At 54.1% G+C, this 10,586-nt stretch overlaps 1 protein-coding gene across 1 annotated transcript in view; it reads left to right on the plus strand.

Moving 5' to 3' along the window:
* FNBP1 (formin binding protein 1) overlaps positions 1-10,499 on the plus strand; it is a 46,204-nt gene extending 35,705 nt beyond the window's left edge. The window contains exons 14-19 of the mRNA XM_054393233.1: positions 3,721-3,830; positions 5,604-5,736; positions 5,820-5,941; positions 6,570-6,706; positions 7,568-7,726; positions 10,293-10,499. Of these exons, the coding sequence (XP_054249208.1) occupies positions 3,721-3,830; positions 5,604-5,736; positions 5,820-5,941; positions 6,570-6,706; positions 7,568-7,726; positions 10,293-10,300 (669 nt within the window). The 3' untranslated portion in view covers positions 10,301-10,499. The remainder of the gene's footprint in view (positions 1-3,720; positions 3,831-5,603; positions 5,737-5,819; positions 5,942-6,569; positions 6,707-7,567; positions 7,727-10,292) is intronic.
* The last annotated feature ends 87 nt before the right edge of the window (positions 10,500-10,586 follow it).

Consider the following 10,586-nt stretch of genomic DNA (forward strand, 5'->3'; position numbering starts at 1 on the left):
AATGAAATTAGAAAAAATGAAATAAAATTTAAAAATTGGAAAATGGTAAAAAATGGAAATGAAATTAGAAAAAATGAAATAAAATTTAAAAATTGGAAAATGGTAAAAAATGGAAATGAAATTAGAAAAAATGAAATAAAATTTAAAAATTGGAAAATGGTAAAAAATGGAAATGAAATTAGAAAAAATGAAATAAAATTTAAAAATTGGAAAATGGTAAAAAATGGAAATGAAATTAGAAAAAATGAAATAAAATTTAAAAATTGGAAAATGGTAAAAAATGGAAATGAAATTAGAAAAAATGAAATAAAATTTAAAAATTGGAAAATGGTAAAAAATGGAAATGAAATTAGAAAAAATGAAATAAAATTTAAAAATTGGAAAATGGTAAAAAATGGAAATGAAATTAGAAAAAATGAAATAAAATTTAAAAATTGGAAAATGGTAAAAAATGGAAATGAAATTAGAAAAAATGAAATAAAATTTAAAAATTGGAAAATGGTAAAAAATGGAAATGAAATTAGAAAAAATGAAATAAAATTTAAAAATTGGAAAATGGTAAAAAATGGAAATGAAATTAGAAAAAATGAAATAAAATTTAAAAATTGGAAAATGGTAAAAAATGGAAATGAAATTAGAAAAAATGAAATAAAATTTAAAAATTGGAAAATGGTAAAAAATGGAAATGAAATTAGAAAAAATGAAATAAAATTTAAAAATTGGAAAATGGTAAAAAATGGAAATGAAATTAGAAAAAATGAAATAAAATTTAAAAATTGGAAAATGGTAAAAAATGGAAATGAAATTAGAAAAAATGAAATAAAATTTAAAAATTGGAAAATGGTAAAAAATGGAAATGAAATTAGAAAAAATGAAATAAAATTTAAAAATTGGAAAATGGTAAAAAATGGAAATGAAATTAGAAAAAATGAAATAAAATTTAAAAATTGGAAAATGGTAAAAAATGGAAATGAAATTAGAAAAAATGAAATAAAATTTAAAAATTGGAAAATGGTAAAAAATGGAAATGAAATTAGAAAAAATGAAATAAAATTTAAAAATTGGAAAATGGTAAAAAATGGAAATGAAATTAGAAAAAATGAAATAAAATTTAAAAATTGGAAAATGGTAAAAAATGGAAATGAAATTAGAAAAAAAGAAATAAAAAAGAAATAACATTTAAAAATCAAAAACTAATGAGAGTTGAAACTAAATAAAATGAGACACAATTTTTAAATTAAAAAAAAAAAAGAAAACAAATAAAATTCAATGACATGGACCTGAAGTGCAGTCACAGGCCCAGGTCTGTGTGCTGCTGGCCCTTTCCCAGAGGCAGTGCTGTCTGTGGAATGCAGCACACTTTGCTTTCCACGTCCAGCTCTGCCTGGGACCTGCCTCCCTCCCTCCCTCCCAGCTACATTTTCCAGCCCTGCACAGTGCTGCAGCTGACCACTGCTGGTTGCTGGCAGTGCTGTAGAGCTCTAACCCACAAGGCTCAACCCAGCCTGGCCTCACTGAGGGGTGCAGAGCCAGATCCCAGCTGGGAACCCCAAGGTCTGCCTTGGATGCAGCTGGGAAGGTTTCTTGACCCCACGGTAAGGTAGGAGCTGGGAAGGGAAGGGAAGGGTGGGGACACCTGGGGGGAAAGCAACTTGGGTGCTGAGCGTCACACAGGAGCTGCTGCTTGAGATGCTCCACACCCTGCTGAGCTCCCACAGCTGCTCCACCTTCCTCTGCCCTTGGAGAGGCCACTCACAGCCTGAGAGCAGCTGACCCCCTGCCTGCCAGCAGGCAAGAGCCACAAGGGGCTGGCTGCAGCTTTGGGGGCTTCAGAGGAGCTGCAGCACAGCCACAGCTGCAGTAGCTTGGGAGGTTTTAGAGGAGCTGCAGCAGAGTCCCAGCTGCAGTAGCTTGGGAGGTTTCTAGAGGAACTGCAGCAGAATTCCAGCTGCAGTACCTTGGGAGGTTTTAGAGGAGCTGCAGCACAGCCATAGCTGCAGTACCTTGGGAGGTTTTAGAGGAGCTGCAGCACAGCCATAGCTGCAGTACCTTGGGAGGTTTTAGAGGAGCTGCAGCACAGCCACAGCTGCAGTACCGTGGGAGGTTTCTAGAGGAGCTGCAGCAGAATCCCAGCTGCAGTAGCTTGGAGGCTTTCTTAAAGGAGCTGCAGCACAGCCCCAGCTGGAAGCTGTCTCCCTCCTGCCCAGGCTCAGTGTCTCGAGGTGCTCTCATCACCACACACATTTTGTCCTTGGATGCATCACTGTGGACCTGTTCTGTCCACAGCAGATTCAGAGGAGCTGTGCAGGCCATGAAAGCTTCCTGCTGGAGCCCTGGAGGAGCCAGGTCCTGCTGCTGCTCTGCCAGCAGTGTCTTGCTTGGGCTCCATTAGCAATATTGCTACTCTTGCAGACCTGTGGTGGGTCTGAGGGACAGCTCAAGCACCTAGAAACTTGCAGTCCTCCTTCTTTTGGCTGTTGCCAAGCCCCTGTCCAAAGCATTTATGCCAGGGCCTGGGTTTGTTGTTCTGCTGGTGGTGTGAGCAGGGCACAGCCTCCCTCTGCAGGAACAAATCCTCCCCAGAGCCAGCTTGGCCTGGCCTTCCCCAGGAGCTGCACAGAGCAGATGTGCAGAGAGGGCTTAGCTGCAGCTCAGGTAGAGGAAATGGCCTTGAGGATGACTTCCTCTTGGATCCTGGCTGTGCAGGAGCCAGAATGGGGCTGATGAACCTCAGCTCTCCCCATACATAGCTGCAGCCCAGAAGCTGGTCCTGGCACAGTCTCATCTTGGGGCCAGTTGCAGCCCAAATCCCAGTGCAGGGAGCAGCAGTGAGCATTGGGCCTGGCTGGTCCTCTGCTAGCACCTCAGAAGCAGCACAGAGTGCTCCACACCTCCCTGCTGAGGGACCTCTGGGGGCATAGGCAGAGGTCACTGCTTGAGAGAGCCCGGGGGGGTCTGGCTGCAGACCATGAGCTGTGCCCAGAGTGTGCAGAACTTGTTCCTTGACTCCTTTGGGAGCAGGAACTGAAGCTTCTGTTCAGGTGGGAGATGACAGAGCCCAGGATCAAGGTCAGCTCTGAGGCCCAGGCACGCTCTCCTGTGGGACACTGCTGCCTTGGTCTGAAGCACTGTGGACAAGGAGACTGAATTTAGTCCAGCCCAGAGCTGCTGGATGATGCTGAAGAACCACAGGAAGATCCTGTTCCATCTGACTGGTTCTTTGGTTCTCCTCATTTAGAGCTGGGGTTAGAGTGGTGAGGAGAGCCCTGAGACAAAGTGGCTGCACTGGGGCAAGGCTCAGGCTGTGCAGAGCCAGAGCAGGGCAGCAGCTGGTGCATGTGAGAAGTGTGTGAGGCAGGAGCAGGGGAAGGCAGCAGAGCAGCTTTGCATGAGGGTAGAACTCTGTTCCCTTAGATGTGATGATCACTGTGGGTGAAAAGGGTCTCTGAGCCCTGCTGCTGAGCTGAACCATTCTGCAGCTGGTGATCTGCCATTGGCCACCAGCTGTGGGACTGGGAGGTGGTGCTGGGGTTCTCCCAGAATCCCAACTCCTCAGGGGCTGCAAACCCTCCCTACAAAGCAAAGCAATGCTTCAGGCCACTGACTCTGCACAGATCTCTGTGAGCTGCTTTCAAAATGCAATCCTGGAGGATTCTTTCAGGCTCTGATTGTTTTTGTTGTTCCTTATCCCTCCCCCTTCCTCCCTTCCACTCTGTGCAGGGAGCAGGGCCAGAGGACTTCAGCAATCTCCCTCCTGAGCAGAGGAGAAAGAAACTTCAGCAAAAGGTGGATGAACTAAACAGGGACATCCAGAAGGAGCTGGATCAAAGGTAGGGCAAAGCTCTCCAGTGAGAGGTGGAGTCTGTAGGCTCAGGTAGGACAGAAGCCACCACAGCACAAGCAGCAGCAAGGCTCTGGGCTCATTTGATGCTCTGCCAAGAACATAACCACCTGAGCAGATGATCTGAGCTCCCTTCCAACCTGAGCCAGTCTAGGATCCTGGAGGTGTTCAAGGCCAGGCTGGGTGAGGCCTTGAGCAGCCTGGGCTGGTGGGAGGTGTCCATGGCAGGGGGTTGGAACTGGGTGATCTTGAAGGTCTCTTCCAACATTCTGTGGCTCTGGAGTTAACTCCAGGTTAAAACCAGGTTTAAAAACAGAGCAGAATTGAGGATCCTTTTTAAGTGGCCTAGGAAGCAGCCCCAGCAGTTCAGTAAGAGTTAAACTAACTCTGCTCCATGTGTTTGCAGCCTTGTCCCTGGGGGCTGCCAGCACAGGGCAGTCCCACTCCTTGCCACCCACACTTCCCTTCTCTGCACACAGGGAGCAGAGGCAGCACAGGGCTGCAATTGTCCAGGCTCTGGTGGGAAACTCAGAAACATGGAGATGGTTAACTTGAGTTGTGGGACTCGGCCTAACCTTCCTCCCCCCAGCTCATGCCCAGAGCAAAGCTGAGTGGCTGTGCCAGCAGCACAGGGAAGCAGCTCCTGAGTGCAGCCCCTCTCAGCTGGGCAGTGCTCCTCAGCCTGCAGAGCCCTTTGCTGGCTTCCCTGCAGGTTCAGCCTCGGTGGGGCTGGGGCAGTGCTGTCCATCAGAGCCCCCCAGGCTCTTCTGAGGGCTCTGTGAAGGTTAATCCTGCCCTTGCTGTGCCCCTTTCATCCTGGCAGGCCTTAAAACTGCCCTCTCTGAAAGCCCAGGCAGTTGGCACCTGGGCTGGCAGGAGGCAGCCCCCAGAGAGCATCAGCAGGCTGGAGGTCACCTTGTGTGGCCCAAGGTCCATCTGTCACTGTGCTGTGACAAACACAAACCATCTGCATCTGCCTTTGCTTTAAGCAGTGTGAAATGAGGATTTTTGCTCCTTGTTTGGGTTGCAGAAGGCAGACTGCAGCAGGCAGGGTGAGGGCTGCTGCTTAGCTCTGCATGTTTGCTGTGCATGTGTCCAGCTCCAGCTCCTTGTCCTTGTTTCCCAGCTGGGCTCCAGCCTATGGTGGGTGCTAATGGTGCAGCTGAGCCCTAGGACTGGGCTGATGTTCCTCTGGGAAGCTGAGGTCTTTGTTGCAATGGTTACAAGATCATTTTTTTGTTGTTCTGATCTTCCCCAGGGTTAGCAGGCAGCCACTCTAGTGCAGAAGGATTGTGTGAGGCTGAAAGTCAGTCCCAGCTCCTGCTCCTGCCTTGCAGAAGGCCTCTGCCCAGGGCTTCAGTTGTTTGCTGCTAGCAGGCTGCAAGCAGGCTCTTGGAGCTGGGCTCAGCAGCCCTGCAGGTGCTGTGTGCCTGCTCTGACACAGCACGCCAGAGGCCTCTGCTGAGGCTGCTGCTGCCAGCCCTGCCCACTGCAGAGCCCTCAGCTGCAGCTGGAGTGAGGAGCCTGAGGGTTTGGCTTGTGCACAGCATTTCTGCCACATCACAGTGTAGGTTATAAAGAGGTCACCTCCTGCCATCCCTGGCAGTGAGCTGTGCTGGTGCCACCCAGAGAGCCCCTGGCTGTATCTTCTCAGCGGCCTTTGGCAGGGCAGGCTCCAACAGGGAGCAGGGCAGGGGCAGTTTGTTGTCCTTTATCTGCCCCCAGGCACTCTGAGACGTTTGCTTCTCCTCCTGTCCCTCAGAGATGCCTTAACCAAGATGAAAGATGTCTACATCAAGAACCCTCAGATGGGAGACGCTGCCAGTGTGGACCAGAGGCTGGCAGAGCTTGGGCAGAGCATTGAAAAGCTGCGGCTGGAGGTGCAGAAGTTTGAGGTATGGGAAGAGACCTCCAGGGAGCAGCCCCTGAGCCTGCCCTGTGTGGGCGGCACTGGGTACCTGGCACTGTCCCCCTGCAGGGCTGGCTGGCAGAGGTGGAGGGCAGGCTGCCCGCACGGAGCGAGCCAGGGCGGCGCCAGAGCAGCCTCTATGAGGCTCAGCACACAGCAGCCATCAACAGCTGTGCCCAGGACAGAGAGAGGTACAGTACCCATGGGGTGTCCTGGGAGGGGTGCAGTGCCCATGGGGTGTCCTGGGAGGGGCACAGCACCTGTGGGACCCAACTTTAAGAGCCACTTTCTGAGCGTGGTGAGGTCTGTGCCAGCCCCAGGCTGGCTGGGGGCAGCTGTGCTGAGCTGTGGGGAAGTGCCTGAGGGATGAGCCAGGTTGGAGGGGGTGAGGGTTGGGCTCTTATCCCTACTCTCAGGTGAGAGAAGGGGAGGAAATGGCCTGAAATTGTGCCAGGGGAGGGTTAGGCTGCAGATGAGAAGTTTCTTTGCTGCAGGAGTGGTCAGGGATTGGCACAGGCTGCCCAGGGAGGTGGTGGAGTCCCCATGCCTGGAGGTATTCCAGAACCCTGTGCCCATGGCACTTGGGGCCAGGGTTTGGTGCCCATGGTGGTGCTGGGCTGAGGCTTGGACTGGGTGATCCTGGAGAGCTTTTGCAGCCTTAGTGGTTCCATGAGCACTGTGCCAGCTGCACAGCCAGAGCTGGGCACGGTGTGGGGTGGCTGAGCTGCCCCAGCTGCTCGCCCTGCCCGCGGTGCCTGGCAGCAGGCTGCTCCGGAGCCTGCTCGCTATAGTTGCTGTGTCTCTTCCTCTCTTGAGCAGCCCAGATGGCAGTTACACAGAGGAGCAGAGTCAGGAGCCTGACGTGAAGGTGCCTGCCACCGACTTCGACGATGAGTTTGATGATGAAGAGCCTCTGCCCACCATAGGAACCTGTAAAGCTCTCTACACCTTTGAAGGTATCACCCAACCTGTGCTCTCCTGGCAGCCACTGCTTTGTGTGCCTGGCACAGCAGGGACTGGGCTCAATTTTGGGCTCCTCACTCCAGGAAGGTCATTGAGGGCTGGAGCAGGGCCAGAGAGGAGCCACAAAGCTGGGGAAGGGTCTGGAGAAGAGGGCTGGGAGGAGCAGCTGAGGGAGCTGGGGGTGTTGAGGCTGGAGAATAAGAGGCTGAGGGAGACCTCATTGCTCTCTACAGCTCCCTGAGAGGAGGCTGCAGCCAGTTGGGGGTTGGGCTCTGCTCCCTAGGATCAGTGATAGAATGAGAGGAAATGGCCTCAAATTGTGCCAGGGGAGGTTAGGTTGGAGATGAGGAAAAATGTCTTTGCTGCAGGAGTGGGCAGGGACTGGCACAGGCTGCCCAGGGAGGTGGTGGAGTCCCCATGCCTGGAGGTGGTCAAGAGCTGTGTGGCCATGGCAGCTGGGGCCAGGGTTTGGTGCCCATGGTGGGGCTGGGTTGAGGCTTGGACTGGATGCTCCTGGAGGTCTCTTCCAAGCCAAACAGTTCTGTGGCAAGTGGGAAACCTTCCCTGGCCCCTGCAGTGCTTCAGCAAAGCCAGGGCGAGGGAGGCTGTGGGGCAGGGGTTGTGCCTTGCTGGGCAGGGGCTCTGCAGGAGCAGGAGCCCAGGCCCTGCTGTCAGGGTGCCCTCCACATGTCCCTGTGTGAGGCTGCTGTGCCCAGCTGAGGGTCCTCTGGTTCCTGCTGCCAGCCACACTGCAGGCACCGCATCGGTGCCACCTCGGCCTGCCCCCTGCTGCCCCCTGCCTCTGAGCTGCCATTGTGCAGGGGGTGAGCTGGAGCCTCCTGCTGTGCCCCCAGGTCAGAATGAAGGAACCATCTCGGTGGCAGAGGGGGAGCTGCTCTACGTCATCGAGGAGGACAAGGGGGACGGCTGGACGCGCATCCGGCGCAGCGAGGACGAGGAGGGCTACGTCCCCACCTCCTATGTTGAAGTCTATTTGGACAGAAATGCCAAAGGTGCCAGGACTTACATTTAATGCTTCTCTTGTCACTTGGCTTGCTTGGCCACAGCCACCCAGCCTGGAGCTGCTCTCTGTCACCTCAGAGCCTGTGCCAAGCCTGTGCAGTGCCACCGAGCGCAGAGAGCCCTGTCCTGGGCTGCTGTGCTGCAGACCCTGCTGGGTGCTGAGCCCAGGAGGGTGCTGTGCTGGCCCTGGAGGGGGGAAGGGCAGCCTGGCCTGGCCACACACCCCCAGCACTGCAGCACCACAAAGCCCTGTGGGTGCCACAGGCTCTCCTCAGGTGGCATCTGAGACGTCCTCAGGAGTCAGCTGATTGGCCCAGGGCAGTGCCTCCCAGGGCTGCTGGCCTGGGCCTCAGTGTGGTGGCTCCTCAGAGCCTGCTGTCTCCTCTGGACCTTCTGGTGGAGGCCTGGCCAGCAGTGAGAGTGCTGGGGAGGGGAGGGAGAGGCCTGAGCAGAGCAGGGCTGCACACAGCCTGTGGTCCTTGCTGGGTGGGCACAACATTGGCACTGGGGGGTGGCCTCTAGCTCTTCCCATCTCAGGAGTGGGCTCTGGGCTGCATCTGCTGCCTCAGATGAGGTGCAGCTGCTTCAGGTGACCATAACCAATGGCTTCACCTCCTGCTCACACAGCAGCAGTGGAGGCAGCTCCCAGGCTGGGCTCCAAAACTTCCTCTGCTGTTGCTTTTCCCTCCTCAGAGGGTGGGGGCTGGAAGCAAGCAGTGCTCCAGGGAAGCCCCTGGCTGGCTGCTGCTGGCCCCACTTGGTGGTGTCACAGACTGGGAATCAAAAGCTTTCAGCCCTCTCTCACATCAGGATGTGTCTGAAGCCCTCTTGAAATGCTTTTGTGTTCCTTCAGTCACCCCTTCAGGTGGCTGCTCTTGTGTGACACGAGCTGCCTGCTCCAGCCCAGAGGAGACTGAACCATTCTGCTTGTGTCTGGTCAGTAGGAGGAGGAGGAGAAGCTGTAGGGCTGTGGCTGAGCCCAGCCTGAGGAGGTCACTCCTCTGGGCTGGGTGCTGGGCAGCCTGGTGCCTCCCCTGCTGTAGGCCCAAGGGCAGGAGCTGGCTTCCTTCTGCCACCATGCAGCAGCTTGTGCCTGCTCTGGCAAAGGCCAGGGGGGTTGGGGTGCAGAAAGCTCTGAGTGAGGACCCCACATTCCTTGTGTGCTCTGCAGACGTGGAGAGTGAGGACAACCTCCTGTGCCCTCCTCATGCCATCCTGGGAGGTGCCATCTCCTGCTTGTGCCCTCTCCTGTGTGGGGCAATGCTTGGAAGCAACCTGAGGGTTCTGCTGTGTTCAGCTGGCACAGCTCAGCTGGTGGCATCTGCATCTGAGTGAGCAGCCTGGGTCACAGCAGGGCAGAGCTCCAGCAGCTCTGCTCTTGAGCAGCAGAGCAGAGAGGGCTGAGTGGAGGTGAAGGAGCAGAGCTCTGACCCCCTCCTGCTGCCCACCACAGCCCAGGGGTGTCTGCAGCTTGCCCTGCAGGAGGGGATGGTGCCAGCAGCAGGGGTGGTGCTGGGGTGGTGCTGGCTGCTGGGGTCAGCACAGCCTCTGCAGAGCCATCAGCAGCTGCTGCTCTGAGTCTCTGGGATCTCTCTCATCATTTAGTGCTTGCCAGGTGAGGTAGGGAATGGGAGGGATCAGCTGGGCTGTGGCTTTGGGAATCCTGCCCCTCACTGCTTGCCCTCAGCCCTCCCAGTGCCAACCAAGCACCAGAACTTCCCAGCTCAGGTGCCTGGGGGCTGAGCTGGCTGCACCCTCTCCCTCTCCCCCTGGGTTTGGAGCTACTGCTTAGCCTCACTTTGAGAGCTCCCAGACCCTCTCCTGCTGCAGTGGTTTTGGTCCCTGGACTGCCTGCTGCTGGGGCTGTTCCCTCTGGCCAGAGGCTGCTCCATGTCTGTTCTTATTCCCTGAAGCATCCTCAGCTGCCAGGGCTCTGCAGCTCTGTACCTGCTGGCTAATAAACAATCTCTCTTCTCACTGCTCTCAGGGTTGTTTTTTGCCAGGGGCAGTGTGCTGTAGTTCAGCTTTGCTGAGGGAAGGCAGAGGCCCCTGGCTGGGCACAGGGTGTGCAGAGGAGGGGTTTAGAGGCTGCTTCCACCTCCCTGTTCCTGGCTGGACTTCCCTGGCCTCTGAAGGGGCTCTGCAGGCTGTGCTGGTCTGGGCTCCCCTGCAGATCCCCAGTTTCACCTTCCTCCTCCCCAGTGCCAGCCCTGGAGCTGGCCCAGGCTCAGCACCTCTGCAGACTGAGACCTCAGAGCTTTGTTTTCCCTCTTGCACTGAGAAAGTGCTGGCAGGGTCCTGCTCCTGCCCCCACCCTGTTGCCAGAGCAGTGTCCCAGCGATGCTGGGGGCAGGGCTGGGGGTGGGTGGCTGCTGCTGGGCTGCTGTCCCTGCCTGCCCCAGCTCAGGAGCCCTCCTTAACCCCTTGTCAGCCCTAGATGCTTGGCTGCTGTGTTCCCTTTAACCTGCTGCAGGCAGTGCTGCTCTTCAGGGCTGCCTCTCTGCCCAGCCCCCTTCTAATCCAAGTCTCTTTCTTTTTGTCTCTCTTATGTTTTAGATCCCTAAAGGTGTTTGTGCTGTGCAAGAACCTCGGGGCGAGCTTGTCACAGGAGGAGACACAAAATGGTCTGTGTAGCCTGCAGGCAGTCAAACACTCCCACAGGGAGCCAGGCTCCCAGCCCTGTCTGGAGCTCCCACTGACAAATTCAGACCTAAATTCCATCCCAGCCTGACTCAGCAGCTTGCTCCTTTCCCTGGCATGCTCCTCGTGGCTCTGATTCACTGAGCAGCCTTCCCCCCTCCTGCCAGCTTGGCACAGCCCCACTGTGACCCCATCACCAACACCTGCCCC

The sequence above is a fragment of the Indicator indicator genome, chromosome 28 (genome assembly GCF_027791375.1).
Source record: "Indicator indicator isolate 239-I01 chromosome 28, UM_Iind_1.1, whole genome shotgun sequence".
Lineage (NCBI taxonomy): Eukaryota > Metazoa > Chordata > Aves > Piciformes > Indicatoridae > Indicator > Indicator indicator.